Source organism: Lepus europaeus, chromosome 11, assembly GCF_033115175.1.
Source record: "Lepus europaeus isolate LE1 chromosome 11, mLepTim1.pri, whole genome shotgun sequence".
NCBI classification, from domain to species: domain Eukaryota; kingdom Metazoa; phylum Chordata; class Mammalia; order Lagomorpha; family Leporidae; genus Lepus; species Lepus europaeus.
In genome coordinates, this window is record NC_084837.1 from 56920550 (window position 1) to 56939770 (window position 19221).

General features: G+C 37.7%; 1 protein-coding gene across 1 annotated transcript in view; it reads right to left on the reverse strand.

The window, feature by feature from the left end:
* Positions 1–19221, reverse strand: part of AQR (aquarius intron-binding spliceosomal factor) — a 102310-nt gene that overhangs the window by 33828 nt on the left and 49261 nt on the right. The window contains exons 17-24 of the mRNA XM_062205578.1: positions 17231–17409; positions 15290–15457; positions 14121–14290; positions 8776–9017; positions 6764–6910; positions 5220–5289; positions 3476–3586; positions 902–1011 (exon numbers count right to left, since the gene is read on the reverse strand). Of these exons, the coding sequence (XP_062061562.1) occupies positions 902–1011; positions 3476–3586; positions 5220–5289; positions 6764–6910; positions 8776–9017; positions 14121–14290; positions 15290–15457; positions 17231–17409 (1197 nt within the window). The remainder of the gene's footprint in view (positions 1–901; positions 1012–3475; positions 3587–5219; positions 5290–6763; positions 6911–8775; positions 9018–14120; positions 14291–15289; positions 15458–17230; positions 17410–19221) is intronic.

A 19221-nucleotide genomic window follows, 5' to 3' on the forward strand; every position in this document is an offset into this window, starting at 1 on the left:
ATGGATCATTATCGTAAAGCAACTTTATAGGAAAAAATTAAAATATTAACTGCAAAAGGAATCTAATTTGTAAAATTTGGTTGACTTACAACATGTAATATTAAATATAAAGGCAAACTAAAACTGGATAAGTATCTGAAATTATAACCACAAAGCACATATTATTATTAATTTGCATTTCACTAAATAAATCAACCTCCTAATTGGTACCTATAAAGCAAATTAAACGTCTGGATGAAATGCAGAAAAAAAAATCATAGTCAGTTGTACAGTTTTGAATTAGCTACATTGAAAATTAACTCAGTAAAAGAAAAGCAAATGACAATCTGCAACTTAAAAATGGCACAAACATACAGAAGTTGAGCTGAGAGAGACCAGGATCAGACCTTTAAGTCAACTTACGGTCTAAGCAGGTTACCCTAGAACCATTCACGATTAAGTTTAATCGTTAACTGTTTTTTTCTGGCATTTCTTTAATAAGAAAAAAGAGAAAGTTAAGCCGGCGCCGCGGCTCAACAGGCTAATCCTCCGCCTTGCGGCGCCGGCACACCGGGTTCTAGTCCCGGTCGGGGCACCGATCCTGTCCCGGTTGCCCCTCTTCCAGGCCAGCTCTCTGCTGTGGCCAGGGAGTGCAGTGGAGGATGGCCCAAGTGCTTGGGCCCTGCACCCCATGGGAGACCAGGAGAAGCACCTGGCTCCTGCCATCGGATCAGCGCGGTGCACCGGCCGCAGCGCGCTACCGCGGCGGCCATTGGAGGGTGAACCAACGGCAAAAGGAAGACCTTTCTCTCTGTCTCTCTCTCTCTCACTGTCCACTCTGCCTGTCAAAAAAAAAAAAAAAAAAAAAAAAAAAAAAAGAGAAAGTTTAAAATTGTTGCAAAAATCCCTCGTGTTTGCTCACCTGCTGAAATCTTTCTCTGTCTCCAATTCTTCTTCTCCATGACCAAGACGCAGTAGGTGGCGCTCATCAATGTCTAAAGCCATGATTTTCTCAAACAACTGGTTTAAAGCCTGGAGAAAAAAAGCAAAAACGATAATGGTGAGCAAGCGCTTTTAAAAACAACAAAACTGACATTTAGGAGAAAAGAATGACTATGTAAAAATCAACACAATCAAACACAGAAACCGGTCTTAAGCTAGATCATTTATAATTTAAACAAAGCAGTGTTTTTATTGATATCTAATATTACTATCCATGTGTAGTTGGTAAAAAGAATAATTTGTAGCCTTATAAAAACCACCCATCCATTAAACTTCTGCTTCCAATTTATGAAAAGGGACCAAGGCATTGGCATAGATATGATTGCCTCCAGGTTATAAGAATTCCTAAAAGTATTAAATTAACAACCATATAAAGCAGCATTCCATGCAACATTTCCATGAACGGCATAGAACTGCCAATTTTTGAGGCTGCAGGATGGTGAGAAGGTAGTCATTGTGTAGGCAGAATACATTAAGAGCACCAGAGTGTGGAAAAGTAAAGTGCATGGGATCAAAATTCAGGCTGTAATTCCATTCTGTACACAATGAGCACAGCACTCATTTATCACAAACTATTCTGACAAAAGCCATTTAGAAGTCACTCCTTTTTACCTATGAAATATCCATAGTCAGGGTTTCTTCAAGTTCTTTTATTCATTATTTGAACTCCAGAAGCTATACACAAAGTTCCACAGAAGGGAAAAGTTTCATAGTATGAAAAAGATACACTAACGAAGACACTATTTAAAAACTAGCCCTGTTCAAACATCATGCCTCATTTATCATTAGTCCAACTCTGTCTATCAAGTCAACATCCAGTGCTGTAAACATCCAGGTTATATAATATAAATATTTTTGCTATCAACATTTTAGCGATTACTACTCAGCAACTGAAGATATTAACACGAATTTTCAGAAAAATCTCGAGCTATCAAACTTTTGACACACACTATCCCAAAATCAAGATTCTCTAAATCAGATGACATGCCTTTATCTGTCATCCGAACTCAGGAACCACACAGATTTGGAGAAAAAAAATACTCACACATTATAGTCTCAGAAAGAACTATAAGATTTCACTGTGAATTAGAACGACACTGGAGAACTGCTTTGATTATGCATATATACATCTGGCAAACAGAATGGTTAACAATTGAAGGGAAAATTCAATAATTTGACAGACATCAGGAAGGAATGATTCAAATTTCAAAGGACCAAAAAAGGCCCTTAGCAAGCAATGTAATCTTTTCCAGTTAACCTTATTTTAGGATGGTACTATGTAAGTCAAACAATCATAAGTAGAAGATAACCATAGAAAGTCCTACTAAGATGACAAAGCTTAACTAAAAATACTATGCTAAAGCAAGAATTATCCTTTATTCATTCTTAGAACTTGTATATACATACAACTATTGTACACTAAATTTACTAAATAGAATAAAAAACTTATTTTGATAATTTTTTGTTTTGTATACCAAGACAAAGTCCAACTCCCCTATACAATGTATCATACAAAAAGCTATTACTCATAAAAAAATTCAGTATAATGCATAAAAATCCATTACATACTTCAACATTATTACATAATTTAAAAATAAGATGCATACATGAACAAGATAGTGTAATACTAAAAAAAAGGGGAAAAAAACAAAAAAATCAACAAAATCTTATACAGATTAAAAGTTGATGAACAACAAAATAAGTGACATTTAGCAATCCAAAAATTCTGTACTTCTTTATAGACCAAATTTTCTAAAGACTGGTCAGCTGATGTCACCACTGCTAATAAAAATTCTGGGAAAATAAGTGCCTTCGGAGGTTCAGGTGATTATGCAACTTTGAGAATGTGTTTCAGAATGTTCTAAAAGCTGTCTATCAGGTTTTATCCCAAAGCTAATAAATGTTCTTTCTCATTTCTGACAGCTTCAGAATGACTAACACAACACAGTTGTTCCATATAGACAGATATTTACTGGCATGCTTTACAGAAATCATTAATTCAGTCCAGTATTAATACAATCCAGATTTAGTCTTTAAGGAATATTCCTCATACTAAATGAGGAAGAAGCCCACTAGCCCAGGTTACCACTTCTGATTTTAAGGTAAAGCTTTAGCTTAGCAGAGAAGAGACTATGGTGCAAAATAAACCTGGCAACTTAATTTAGTCCAAATATCTGATGATGCATCTATCTAATATTCTTAGCTTTTCCTCATTCTGACCCCCTCCAGTAGAAATAAGAAATTGTTTTTACATAATCCTTCAATGTAATCTGATCACATCCAGTGATAATCTAAGCATAACTCAATAGCAAATACTATACTAACCAGACTTCAACCTTTCCTGATATCCTGTGGTTCCAATGATCAGGTTTTCATACAAGGGTAATCTACATTATGCTTTCATGCATCCCCTCCACTTTCTTTATCTTCTACCTTCCCCACATCTTCCCTCCCCCACTTCCCCTCAAAAAAAACACCTCAAATGGTCATTTACCTGATTAGAGTGAGTAACAATTAGAGTCCTCTGTTCTGGGAAATTATGGTAGATGTTGGATATGATTTGGACTGCTACATCTGTTTTTCCTGTACCAGGTGGCCCCACAACCTAAAATGATGTTGAATACATAAAAAACTACTAAGTTATCACACTGTTAGAAAATGAAAACTTTAGAACTGAAAGATAAATCAGCAAATTAAGAAAATTCACTGATGGGCTTAATAACATAATGGAGAGGATAGAAAAAGAGCCAGAAAACTGGAAGGCAGATCAATGGAAATTACCTAACCTGGGCAAGAGAAAAAAAGATAGAAAAAAATAATAAAGATTCTTTATCAATCTGTGGGACAATACTAAGAGAGTCTTAGATTCATGTTACTGGGAGGAAGATGTGTACAGTACAAAAGAAAATATTTGAATAAATAATGGATGGAAATTAAAACAATATGTCCCAACTGCATGCTGTTTGTAAGAAATTCAATAGGTAGGTTACAAGCAAAATGATGGAAAAGGAAATATTAAACAAACTAACACTCATGAAAAGAAAGGTGCAGTGGCTATATTAATATGAGACAAAGTAGGTTTCACAGTAAAGAAAATTGACAGGGATAAAGAAACATACATAATATTAAAAGGATTGATTAACCAAGATCATATAACAATTCTGAAAGCATATGCAATCATCCACAAAGCTTTAAAATAAATACATTAATTAAAAATTAACAGAACTGAAAAGAAAAACAGGTAAATTCACAATTATGGTTGAAGACTTCAGCACTCCTGTCAGTAATCAACACAAACAATAGATGGAAAATCAGTAAGGAAATAGAAAAACTGGGCCAGCGCCGTGGCTTAACAGGCTAATCCTCTGCCTTGCAGTGCTGGCACACCGGGTTCTAGTCCCGGTTGGGGCGCCGGACTCTATCCTGGTTGCCCCTCTTCCAGGCCAGCTCTCTGCTATGGCCTGGGAAGGTAGTGGAGGATGGCCCAAGTGCTTGGGCCCTGCACCAGCATGGGAGACCAGGAGAAGCACCTGGCTCCTGGCTTTGGATCAGTGTGATGAGCCGGCTGCAGCGGCCATTGGAGGGTGAACCAAAGGCAAAAAGGAAGACCTTTCTCTCTGTCTCTCTCTCTCTCTCACTGTCTAACTCTGCCTGTCAAAAAAAAAAAAAAAAAAAAAAAAAAGAAATAGAAAAACTGAACAACACTGTCAACCAAATGCATCTAATTGACCTTTATTGGGTATTCCATTCCACAACAACATAGTATACATTCTTTCAAATGCACATGGAATATCCACCAAGATAAATAATATCCTGGGTCATAAATCTAAATAATTTTAAAAAAGCAAAGAATAAACAATGTTTTCTGACCATAACAGACTTAGACTAGAAATCAGTAAGTGAAAGATAACACGGAAAGCTCTAACTAATTAGAAATTAAAACAGCTGTTAGCAGACTGTCTCTCTAAAAGGCTATATAACTTCAAGTACTCTAATTCTGTTGTAGCAAAGAAGTGGTAATACAAAAGCAAATAAGCATGACCCTATTTCAATACAACTTTATTTATAAACACTGGAATGAGCAGCAAATCTCCCTATGTGTAAGATGCCACAACTCCTTACAAATACTCAAAATTCAGCCAGGTTTCTGTGCTTCAAACAGAACTTACTCTAAAAATCTGGTGCTTACTCCTAGTCCTAACTGAAGTTAAGATGATGTGCAGTAACAGTTCTCTTACCATAGTCAGCCCAGGCTGCATTCCAGCACGGATGGCCTCTATTTGTGTATGAGTGAACTGAATTGTGTTACTGAAAATAAAGGAATGAATAAGAAATTGATAAGAAATACAGATGAATGAAATTTAGTACTAATTTAGGCAAGAATGATCAGAGGTATATACATTGGCTCTGTATTTGTTTTCCCAATATACTGACTCTTTCACCTTCTTTTTCTTTTTTTTAAAGATTGTTTGTTTATTTATTTGAGAGGTAGAGTTACAGACAGTGAAGGAAGAGACAGAGAGAAAGGTCTTCTTTTGTTGGTTCACTCCCCAAATGGCGCCACGGCTGGAGCTGTGCCACTCTGAAGCCAGGAGCCAGGTGCTTCTTCCCAGTCTCCCATGCAGGTGCAGAGGCCCAAGGACTTAGGCCATCTTCTACTGCTATCCCAGGCCACAGCAGAGAGCTGGATTGGAAAAGGAGCAGCCAGGAGTAGAACCAGCATCCCATATGGATGGGCGGAGAATTAACCTGTGCCATGGCGCCGGCCACACATTTTACTCCTTATGTTGATAATTAAAATGGAAGAAATCTTGTGGAAAGACTATGGTGGTTTATGGTTATAAATATAACTTAGTTCAAAATTCATTTGCAGTATCCAAATTCTAGGTCTCAATTTAATAACAAATATAAAGTGTCTGGATTAGTTACAGCACACATGCATGAAAGCTATCACTATGTGTAACACAGAGTCATGAAGAAACAACCCCATGCTCAAATTAAGGCAGTCCTCTAGGGGCCATGCTGTGCCGTAGTGGGTTAAGCTGCTGCCTACAGTGTCAGCAACCCAGATGGGTGCCAGTTCGAGATTCAGCTGCTCCACTTCTGATCTAGCTCTCTGCTGTGGCCTGGGAAAGCAGTAGAAGATGGCCCAAGACCTTGGGCCCCTGCACCCATGTGGAAGACCTGGAAGAAGCTTCTGGCTCCTGGCTTCAGATCAGCGTAGCTCTGGCCATTGTGGCCAACTGGGGAGTGAAGCAGCGGATGGAAGACCTCTCTCTCTCTCTCTGTAACTCTGCCTTTCAAATAAATAAACAAATCTTAAAAAAAAAAAAAAAAAAAAAAAAAAAGAAGACAAGCAGCCGGGACACAAATCTATGCCCATTTGGGATGCCAGTGCTGCAAGTGGAGGCTTATTTAAAAAAAAAAAAAAAAAGTCAGTCCTCTAACATTTATTTCCCTATATAGGGAAACATATTTCTATAATAATAATCTATGTGGTATAGAAAATTAGTATAAAATTAGTATTATATAATTATATAATAATTAGTACAGATCATCTATATAGTATATAATTTTGACAGTACCTGAAAATAATTATTTTTGAAATATTATAACTACAGAATGGCCTAAAATGTCTGAGCTGTTTAGCTGAGGGAAAGAGTCCAGAAATAGAAGTTGTCTAGCATTTTAAAAGAATTGGAAAATTAATAAAACATTATTAATCCATTCAAGACAAACAACCATTGTTCATTATTACAATTAGAATAGGCAGTACACTTACCGTTTGGGTTGGTTATAAGGATAAGGACCCCTATTAGGTATAACATGAGGCTCAACAATTAAGGTTTTTGCTTCTTCGGTGTCTTCATCTTCACCATCTGCATCTTTTCTTTTCTTCCCTCTTCCACTTCTTACTGGGAAGGTTATCCTATAAGATGAAAACTTTGGCTTGATTTTCTAATTAATAAAGATTTATTAAGAACCTATCTTGTGCATGAAATTGCATGGAGGGTAATCAGATGACTAAGAAGCAATTCTGACCTATAGGAACTCACAACCTATACATAAACTCTTAAAAAAGCATATTCACCAGCACTTAAAATGGTTGCTAAAAATATTCAGATTGTTATCCAATTAAGGGAGAGTCTAAGAAACTTTAAAAACTATATCATATGCACTATAAAGTGCTTTACTTATAGACTTCAGGGACATGGGGCATCCAAGAACAATCTTGAAGAATCTGGACATTCCTAAAAGAAAGGAGCAACAGAAGAGGTCAAGTACAAGCAGCCTCCTTTTGCCAGTATATAGGGTACAAGAGAGAAAAATAAGGCTACAGAGAGAGAGAGAGTGGAACCTTGGATGAGACCTCTGGGATATCAAGCTTTTAAGGCAGAGGTTCTCAGCTTGAGGACGGGAGATGCCTTTCCAAAGACACCTGAGGAATGTCAATAAACCTCCTAAAATTAAACTAAAAAATTAATTTTCTATGTATACTTTTGTCCAGTCTTCTTTCACATTCTAAAAGGATAGCTAGTTCAAAAAAAAAAAAAAAAAAAAAGCGCTAGGAATCAAAGAGGCTAAGAGGTCAGCCCTCACTTGGAAAGCAACAGGAATAATCAGCTTTTAGCTAGGGAGTGAATGGCTTTAGAGGACAAGCCTGTGATGGTTCAGGCGAGGAGAGGGAAGCACGAAAATCACTGCCATTATAGGAACTGCTGATGGCCAGGGAGGTAGCAATCAAGGAGGACACATAAAAGCTATCCTTAAGGCAGAATCTAAGACATACAGACATGACAGAAGCTCTAACAGTAAAAAGATTTAAAAATAATTCCAAGATCTCAAGTCAGGGGTACCAGAAAAGTGATCCGCCATTAAGAGGATTAGGGCAGTATTGAAGACTACGTTTGGGAGTTAAAGGATTTTTTTTTTTAGTATGTAGAATTATTACATGTATATTTAAGTGGTCAATTGAAAACTGTGTTCTAATCTCCAACTAAGCAAGTAAGACCTGGGTCACCACCCATTATACTGATCTAATCTACATGAAGGAATACAGGTAACAGCCTTCAACTGCTTCAGATACTGTTCTTATTTCTACTCAAGTCTTTAAATCAAAGTTCATTTAACATTAAGTGTAACCATATCCACAGGCTGAACACCCCAACTGGAAAATCTGAAATCTAAAATGTTCTTAAACTTGTAACTTTTTAAGTACTGTGGTATTCATACATTGTGGGCTTATTCATATTTTTGGATTAGGCTTGCTCAACAAATAATATTTATGTAAATATTCCAAAATTCTGGAATGCTCTAAAATCTGAATACTTCTGGTCCCAAGCATTTTGGATAAAGGATATTCACATTTAAAATTTATGAAATTTCAAATTTCATAAAGAAATTTAAAGAAAATTAAATTTAAATTTCACAAAGAAACAAAGAATTATTTTTTCAAAAGAAAGTTCATTATTACACAGCTGCAGATATAAGACACCAGATTACACATAATATGTAAAGATATTTCTTCAAATGCTATAAATATATTTATATAGCTCTCTTCAGACAACAAATATTCACTGATCCCTCATAAGAACTGAGATTACTTTTATTCTGGTCTAAAAATAGCTTTTACACTCAGAATTAGAAATAGATTCAACTACAATAAACTTATCCTAGTGATTATATGATGAAGGTGGAGACTGCCAGAGCAAAATCCAGAACTCATTTTAGTCAACAGTGCTGACAGCCCAGTACCGACAGATCACTGAATGCTTGAAAGGAATATATATATACCTGAAAGGGGGTATCTGCAGAGCTGGGTCATCCACAGTTACTTTAACATTATGACCAGGAAAGCTTGCTTTTAAGTGCTCAATGGAGAGAAATGTATCATTGAAATCAAGGGTGGCAATCTGATTGGGCATTTTTGAATAATGTGCACTACTTGGGTCCCCATAACCCAAAATGATATCATGCAGCCAGTCAGGTACCACACAATCAGTATTCATCAGGTTCCGAATAGTCTCCAGCACAGCCTGTGAGTGAAAGGACAGAAAAAGATCGCTTCAGTAAGACATCTCAAACATTTGCATGCCACTGGAATGCAGAGCTGGCTGCTCTAATCCAGAATTCCTGAGAGTTTCAAGGCAAGAGTCTATTTTCTGCTGACAGGTGCTTGGCTGGACTGAATCAACAGCTATATTTTCAGCTGATAGCATACACTGAGTTAAACAAAAGACCAAACTTAGCAAGAACAGTTTATCCATCAAGCATTCACTTAGACAGAATGACATAAATGAGTTTACCACTTGACTCCTATTTAGTAGGATGAAAATCAGACCCAGGCTGACCTAACTGCAAAAGGACATTATAGAATGAACCCTTAAGGAAAATGCTTCATCTTAGAAATGCCTGGAGTTTTGTGCTCTTCATATTCCACAGTTTGTCAATAATAAAATAGCATAGAATCATAATCATATTAATGTAATACCTCAATTGTGAAACATGTCATGATTTAGAAATACTTAAATTAGCATTGTGATAAATAATAAAATGAACAAAATGAAGGAAATATTAAGTGAAATTTCAGAATAAACAAAAAGGACTACAATAAAAAGTCATTATAGTTGTTAATACATACAATCAAAAGTAATTAACCAAAACCAAGACAACTCATCAGCTATCCAAAAACCATTTCTTTTTCTTTTTTTAAAGATTTATTTATTTATTTGAAAGGCAGTGTTACACAGAGAGGAGAGGTAGAGAAAGAGAGAGTGGTCTTCCGTCCGATAATTCACTCCCCAGATGGCTGCAACGGCCCGAGCTGTGCCAATCCGAAGCCAGGAGCCAGGAGCTTTCTCTGGGTCTCCCACGTGGATGTAGAGGCCCAAGGACTTGGGCGATCTTCTACTGCTTTCTCAGGCCATAGCAGAGAGCTGGATTGGAAGTGGAGCAGCTGGGACTAGAAATAGCATCCATATGGGATGCCGATGCTTCAGGCTAGGGCGTTAACCCGCTGCGCCATAGCACTGGCCCCCCAAAAACCATTTCAACATCTACTCACCCTGCATTTAATGAAATTAAGAAGCCAAGTTACTGACTTCAAAGAATAAAATAATCAAATCAACCATTTTATCACAAATGCTATATAACATTTAAAAGTAACAAAATAGTGTCTATTAACTACACTTTCTTGATTTATGTTCTTATACTTATTACTACCTGAAATTCTCTTATTCAACTGGTACTCGGTTACTTGTGTATCATTTGTTTAATCCCTACTAAAATGTAATTTCCCTTCTCTTCTTTTCCCTGGCCTCTTGCCAGGAGGGGGCTGGCTGTAGCCCTGCGCCTAGGCCTGGCCTGGATGCTCCTCCACGTGGCTGGTTCCTGGTACTCAGTATGAATCCAGAGTTACCCCTCTCTTAGATAAAGCTCTCACTCTCCTATGCACCTTTCTCACTAAATAAAAGCTTAAAATGTACAAAAATAAAATAAAATGTAATTTCTAGAACAAGAACCTAGAACAGATTAAATATGGAATGAGTGAATGGTTAGTTAAGATGAAAGCATTCGCATAATAATGATGCATAAAACGATGAATAAAATGAAGGCACTGCTCTCTAAGGAAACTATAATCTAACAGGGAGGTAAAATATATCCTTTACTATGATATAAAGCAGCCGAATCTGGCAAATGGTAAAGAACACTACAGTTGTCTACGCAAGAAGTAGGACAGACTGTATAAACTAGAAAAGAGGGAAGGAAATAAATGAGGAATGCTATTCATGCACATAATAAACACCAAAGGTATCAAATGCGCATTCTTCCTTTCCTAAGTTAATCACCTCCCCACTTTCTTGGACGAGAACCTGAGGGCTTCCTTTGAACTGCTTTGACACTTCTGTCTGCACCCATTAAGGCTTTTGGCACCTTCTAACCTTTCATGGTTAGATGTGCCTTTTGGTATTTCAAAGTTCTCTAATTAGTGGTGTAAGCTTCCTAAAGGTACACACTGTGTCTTATTAATCTTTATAAACTCCATATAACTTAGTACAATATCAGACACACAGTAGACACTTATATAAAACTTGGAAGCTCTTGGGGCCACTGCCTGGGGTGCTGGCATCCCATATGGGTGCCAATTTGATTCCCAGCTGCTCTACTTCTGTTCCCAGCTCCTTGCTAATGTGCCTGGGAAGACACTGGAAAATGGCTTAACTGCTTGGACCCCTGCACCTGCATGGACACCTGGAAGAAGCTACTGGCTCCTGGCTTTGATCTGGCCCAGCTCTGGGCTATTTGGGGAGTCAACCAGTATATGGAAGATCTCTCTCTCTCTTTCTCTGACTCTGCCTTTTAATCAAATAAATAAATTTTAATAAGGAAGTCAGATAAAAATATAATTATCAAGTATAACAAGGGCTTTGAGGAAAAAATAAGGCTGGCAATGATAGAGAATGATGAGAAAGGGAGATGCTAAGTGAATAAGGTTGCCAAAGAAGGCTGCTGCTTCTTCTTTTTTAATTTTTTAGGAGGATTTATTTATTTATTTATTTATTGAAAGTCAGAATTACAAAGGGAGACACACACACACACACACACAGAAAGGGGTGGGGGAGAGAGATCTTCCATCTGTTGGTTCATTCCCCAAACAGCCGCCAATGACCAGCCTGGGCCAGGCTGAAGCCGGGAACCAGGAGCTTCTTCAGGGCTCCCATGTGAGTACAGGGGCTCAAGCACCTGGGTCACCTTCCACTGCTTTCCCAGGCCATTAGCAGGGAGCTGATCCGGAAGTGGGGTAGCCAAGACTCAAATCAGGGATGGCAGCACAGCAGGCAGTGGTTTAACCTTCTGTAGCACAGCACCAGCACCAAGAAGGCTTTTTTTAAGTGGTAACATTTAAGCAGAGTTGCCCATGTCAACTGAAGGAACAAACCAGCTAGATACCTGGGGAAAATTGTCTAGGTAGAGAGTATACCATATGCAAAGTCTTGATTATTCAAGAACAGGTTAGTGTTGCTAGCTTGGCGTGAATAATGTTATAAAATGATGCTGGAGAGGTAGTGAGAGGACAGATAATGACAGAGTCTGTTGGACTTGACATATAGCAGAACCAGGACCTGAACCCAAGCAATCTGATATGGGATGCAACATCAAAAGGGGAATCTTAACTGTTATGCCAAATGCCTGCCCCAGAATTATCGATGTGACAGGAAAATTAAAGGATGTTGAACAGAGTTACTTTAGTATAATTTGTATTTTAAAAGGTTCACTGAGCCACTATGTGATCAGTATAAGGGGAGGAGTAGACAAAGATGGAAACAGGCATGTGAGATGAAGGTATCCGGCCATGGTATCAGTACATGAGCTCATCAGATTACTGATGGAGTGGATGTGGAGGGTGAAACAAAAAGAAATCAAGGGCCCTTCAATTGCTTTTGTCTAACTATTGGATTAGATGGAAAACTTCCTTTGAGAGGTTTTCTTCTTTTAATCACAAAAATGGGGGAATAAAAAGATAAAGTAACAGGAATGTATAAGAAACAATGTACTGGGGACAACTTTGTGGTGTACAAGGTTAAGCCTCTGCTTCCAGTGTCAGCATTCCCTATGGGTGCTGGTTCAAGTCCTGGCTGCTCCACTTCTGATCTAGCTCTCTGTTAATGCATCTGGGAAAACAGAGGAGGATGGTCCAAGTCTTTGGGCCCCTGAACCCACATGAGAGAACCACAGTAGCTCCTAGCTCCTGGCTCCTGGCTTTGGACCCACCCAGCTTCAGCCATTGTGGCCATTTTGAAAGATGGAAGATCTTTCTCTGTGTAACTCTGCCTTTTAAATAAATAAATAAATCTTAAAAAAAAAAAAAAAAAAAAAAAAGGCCGGCGCCGCGGCTCACTAGGCTAATCCTCCGCCTTGCGGCACCGGAACACCGGGTTCTAGTCCCGGTCGGGGCGCCGGTTCTGTCCCGGCTGCCCCTCTTCCAGGCCAGCTCTCTGCTGTGGCCAGGGAGTGCAGTGGAGGATGGCCCAAGCGCTTGGGTCCTGCACCCCAAGGGAGACCAGGATAGGCACCTGGCTCCTGCCATCGGAACAGCGCGGTGCGCCAGCCGCAGCGCACCTACCGCGGCGGCCATTGGAGGGTGAACCAATGGCAAAAAGGAAGACCTTTCTCTCTGTCTCTCTCTCTCACTGTCCACTCTACCTATCAAAAAAAAAAAAAAGAAAGAAAGCACTGTGCTGTAGAGAAAAAAATACTCTTTTTCCACAAAAACTAGATGTTATAAGATGCTAGAACTGGTCAATATTTAATTTCTATAATATAGTTTCAAACGGTAATTTAAAAAAATTTTCCTTTAGTAAAACTCTTCTCTCTATAAAATTATAAAACTATAGCCCCCAAACCTCTTATTCCCACTAATGATCAAACTATAAATAAATTATATCATAGAATTATTAAAAGCCTTGAAGTTCCACTTTTGTATTCCTAGAGTGATTTCTAAGTATGCCAGCATCCCATACGGGTGCCAGTTCGAGTCCCAGCTGCTCCACTTCCGATCCAGCTCTCTGCTATGGCCTGGGAAAGTAGTGGAAGATGGTCCAGGTCGTTGGGCCTCTACACCCACATGGGAGACCTGGAAGAAGCTCCTGGCTCCTGGCTTCGGATAGTGCAGCTGCAGCTGTTGTGGCCAATCGGGGAGTGAACCAGCAGATGGAAGACTTCTCTTTCTCTGCCTCTACTTCTCTCTCTGTGTAACTCTGCCTTTCAAATAAATAAATAAATCTTTTTAAAAAATAAGAAAAGAAGCCTCAACAAATAAGGAAGCAAGCAATTTTCTTCCCTTGAGGATGGGCATAAGTAAAGCGCCTAACATACAAAAAAGCAAGGAAGGCGGCTGACCTTTCAAATAACACTTGGATTCGTTAGTTCCTAAACTAACTTCGCTCTTAAACTCTTCAAAAAAGACAAAACCGATTCAGCATATGAATGTCCTTAAATTTTATATTTATAAATATGAAGAATAAAAAAAGCAACTTTTCTTAACAAATCTTTTTATTAACCAATATCTACATACTTGGGTCTTAAAAAGTTACTTAAATTATGATGTAGTACTTTCAGTTAAACAGTCCCACAGTTACCTTAAAGTTATTTTCCTTTGGTTTTCTCCTCATTATTATGTTGAAAGTTTCATACACATCTTCTGCTCCATTTTGTATAGTATTGGTCATATCCTGTTGATACTGGTTTGGATCCAAAAACACTCTAAATGTCCTTGACTCTCCTCGAAGATTGGGTCTAGGTTCAGGACCTAGACATTTTGAAAAAGTTTGTTAAAAGAAATACATACATTTCAAGTATTAAAGTATGTTAACAGTATTTCTTTTCTGGTAAATTGACCAAACATAACTAACCATTCCCCCCGAATAGAAGGCCCTCTATTCACCCATTTCAAGTTGCAAGAAACTTAAAGCATTTCTCCTTTCTCTAAATTTTTACAATTTCTTCTTACATCATGTCAAGCTTATGATGTAATGCCATGTGCTGTAATTATTTGCACATGCTCTCAACTAAATGAGCTCTTAGAAGTCAAAGAACTTTATTTTTGTCTGTCAAAGCTCCTACTATGCCTTACATACAATAAATATATTTTTATTAAGTAAGCATATGTGTTTTAGTATTCAATATATAGTTTTCTGATTCCTTAATGACAGAAGCTGATCATTCTAATTTTCCCCATTCCATATCTAATATCATCATCATGAAAAGAAATTTCACATACACAAAAATATGGATTATTAAGTGAAAGATCAGAGAAGCTCAGAGACAGCCTGCCATTCCCCACCCCTTCCTTAGTCATCTCACAACCAAACAGCACCGTACATATCCAAATGTAGAGTACTACTGATTCCAACTAAGAACCACTGCTACAGTGAGTTAAAACAGTAACATTTTAAGAAGGAAAAATTAGGCAAATATATCACTGAATACAAAAAAGTTTAAACAATTTTAATATTTAGAAGTTTGTGAAAAAAGTATTGTAAAGTATTTTAAAGGGAAAATTTTGAATAAAGGTTGATTTCAGAAGATCCTGTCTTTTCCAATGTCTAACACAGAAGTTTAGAAATCATTTTAACTACTTCTAAAACTATGAGATAGGTAACTTGTAAGTATTTCATGTATATTGCTTTGTTCTTTATTTAGTATGTACAACAACTAAAGTTTTTACCTAAGAAGCAAAAAGGGGAAAAAGGCAAGGACATTTCTCACTCTATACACACATTTTCTCACATATATTGGAACTCCATACCATCTTCAATGACACGCCCTTTATCATCCAGCATGCCCTGGATTTCACAGCCTCTAACATAAACCAGCCCGACCTGCTCAATGAAAGGTCTCCTTCGGTCAAACTTAGTACCGTAAGGTTTTGTGGGCCGCACGGTAATTAAAAAGCACACATCATGTTTACGTAGTCCTGGTAAAACATAAAGACATTTTCACTTATTAGAATTTCATTATTTTCAGACTTTTGCTGGCAAATTCTCAACCTGTTATTTTGGAATAGAGATATCAGAAACATTCAAAATATCTGGAGCAATTAAGGATTACATTTGCATTCTAACACAATTATGGGTTTTCCCATAATATTCAATATTTGATAGTTATAATTAAAACGAAAACCTCTTTACATTAAAATTAGAAACTTTAGTGTCATGAATTCATTATTACTGAGTAAGCCCTCCAAGTCATGCTACTGCTCCAAAATTGGATGCTCGTCATCATCCTTATTTATTTATTTTTTTTTGACAGGCAGAGTGGACAGTGAGAGAGAGACAGAGAGAAAGGTCTTCCTTTTTGCCGTTGGTTCACCCTCCAATGGCCGCCGCGGCTGGCGCGCTGTGGCCGGCGCACCGCGCTGTTCCAATGGCAGGAGCCAGGTGCTTCTCCTGGTCTCCCATGGGGTGCAGGGCCCAAGCACTTGGGCCGTCCTCCACTGCACTCCCAGGCCACAGCAGAGAGCTGGCCTGGAAGAGGGGCAACCGGGATAGAATCCGGTGCCCCAACCGGGACTAGAACCCGGTGTGCCGGCGCCGCAAGGCGGAGGATTAGCCGAGTGAGCTGCGGCACCGGCCTCATCATCCTTATTTTTAACATTCTTAATAAGTAACCAAGAATATGGTTGACATATAATTCATGTATATAATATTCAGCAGGTTTCTCATATCAGTTTAAGCTATCCATCAGTGTCATTTCAATCACAGCCTAAATTGCATTCACTAGAACAGGTCAACTTGAGAATAATCCATCAAGGCACAAAAGCATTGTTTACATATCATCTTGAGAATGACAGTTGGATCTACAGTTTCAGTTGACAAATGGTGAAATTTTTGTTAAGAGAATGTCAAAAAACAGGAGACCTGTGCCAAAGTACATAGCTTCTCATAATTAAACTAAACAATGGACTCAATGGCTTCCCAGTTCTATCAAAAGTAGACAGTATTAAAGACAAGGGACATAAAATTACACCTCACAGCACATAATGTCATGTCACTTAATCTCTCTTCTGAATTGTTTTTTCAGTCACTATATGATATAAATGTTAAACAGTCTGCTTACTCGTAACTTTGGTAACAAAATATACAATTACATCAGGAATGTCAATGTGTGGCTAATAGTATGGGAACCATTATGATTTGTTTTAATTTGTAGTAGTGTTCAAGTGTCAGAAAAGCCAGAAGTAACAACTCTGATTCATAATATTGACTACAGTTTATCACCCAAAGAAGCAGTAAGAACCTAGTAACTGTTCTACCACCTGAGTCACACTACTAGACACCTTGTAATATGCACAATTCATTAAAACTTCTAACTCTTAGAGCCAAAAAGTGGCCTTGAGAAGGCATTTAGTTCCCATGTAGGAATCACTTTTTGGCATCACTGAGGGATGAGTGCTTATTCCTCCTAAAGCACATCATTTTACATGGACACATCTTAAGATCCACATTTGAAAAAAAAAAAAAAAACAACTTTACTATAATGAGTTCACCTATCTCTTCTCTTCAGTCATTTGCATCTAGCCCACTATAGCTGTGCTTTCTGAGGCAGAACACTCACTATTCTTTAAGTCAAATTTCAAAGACAAAAATCTAATGATAGTTTACATTTAGTAACTTTGTTAATGCTATAGGTAGAAATCAAGAAACTAAAAAGGTAAAAGGTGACTTCATTTTTTGAAATACAAAATTACCTTCCCACTCATCTTTGATATGATCCCTGACATTCAGATTGATGGTAACATCTGCACGAACTCGGGTGGGCCAGTTTTCTCCTATGTTGGGTTTGGCAACCTCAACTACAGTGAAAGCCACGATGGGCTGGGCCATTCGTGCCCAACCACCAAAGACAACACCGCCATACTCAGATTGCCTGGGGGAAAAAAAAAAGTGCAGGATTACTTCAACAAAAATAGCTTTGCTTCAACTTTAAAATAAAATAAGTAAGAATACATGTATAGCTAGCATTTCTTCTTAACATTAATAGCCCTTATTTCTGAATTTTTAAAAAAAATTTAAATTGCAATATACACGAAATAAAAGAATATCCCCTTCTCCTAGATAAAAAAGGCAATGTTAAGTGAGTAATATTGTTTTGGAGCTAAGGCATTATATCAAAGAAAAAAAAAATCCAGCATTACATTATTAATTTTATTTCAGCTTCACTGAGGTATAATTGAAAACATTACATAAACAAAGGGAACACAACATACTTTCATATACATATACACTGTGAAATTCTTACCAAATCAAGCTAATGAACATGTTCACAGTTATCATTTTTTGGTGTGTGGTAACAATACACAGACCTACTCTTCTAGCAAACGTCAAATATATAAAACATTATCATTAATTATAGCACACACTGCATGTATCCTCTTGACAGATACCTTCCCACTCCCCCCAACCTAAACCCCAATAGCCACCCTTCTACTCTATGAGTTTCTATGAGTTTGACTATTTCAGATTCCATATGTGGTATATGAGATCATCAGAATCTATCTTTCTGTAATTTGGCTTATTTCAGCTAGCATAATGTATCCAGGATGGTCCATGTTGTTGAAAATGGCAGGATTCCCTTCTTTCTTAAGGCTGAATTATCCTATCCTGAGTGTGTGTGCATGTGTGTGCATTCTACTGTGGCATGGTATACACACACATACACTTTCATATTTTCTTTACTCATTTATCCCTCAATGAACACACAGTTTCCACATCTAGGATATTGTTGATAATCTGCAATGAACATGAGCGAACAGATTTCTTCTTACAAAGGTGACTTTATTTCTTTTGGATATATGAGTTTAACTAGAAGTTGGATTATTGAATCATATGGTAGCTTTATTTTTAATTTTTTGAGGAACCTCCAAACTGTTTTCTATAATTGTTATACAAATTCACATTGCCATAAAAAATGTGGCATCCTTGTCAACACTTCTGACTTTTTGATAGAAACCTCACTTCTATCAGGTGTGAGATGATAATATCACTGTGGTTTTGACTGGCAACCCACTGACAAGGCTGAACACTTTTCCATATACTTGTTGGCTTTTGTATGCCTTCTTTGAAAAAAATATCTATTCAAGTCCTCTGCCATTTTAATTGGATTATTTGCTGGTTTTTTTTGCTATTAAGTTGTATGAGTCCTTTATTTATTCTGGCTATTAATCCCTACTGGATTTGTGGTTTGCAAATAGTTTTTCCCATTCTATAGAACTTCACTTTGTTTATTATTTTCTTTGTGGTACAGAATTTTAGTTTAGATGTAGTCCTCTCTTGTTTATTTTTGCTTTTGTTGCCTGTGTTTTCGGTGTCGTATCCAAAAAATTTACTGTCAAAAACAGTACCATGGAGACTCCCCTTCTGTATTCTTCTACAAAATATATGATTTCATGTCTTATCTTTAAGTCTTTATTCTGAGCTCATTTTTTTGTGTAGTGTAATATAGGGATCCAATTTCTTTTTCTTTCTTTCTTTTTTTTTTTTTTTGACAGGCAGAGTGGACAGTGAGAGTGAGAGACAGAGAGAAAGGTCTTCCTTTGCTGTTGGTTCACCCTCCAATGGCCACCACATCGCACTGATCCGAAGGCAGGAGCCAAGTGCTTCTCCTGGTCTCCCATGGGGTGCATGGCCCAAGCACTTGGGCCATCCTCCACTGCACTCCTGGGCCATAGCAGAGAGCTGG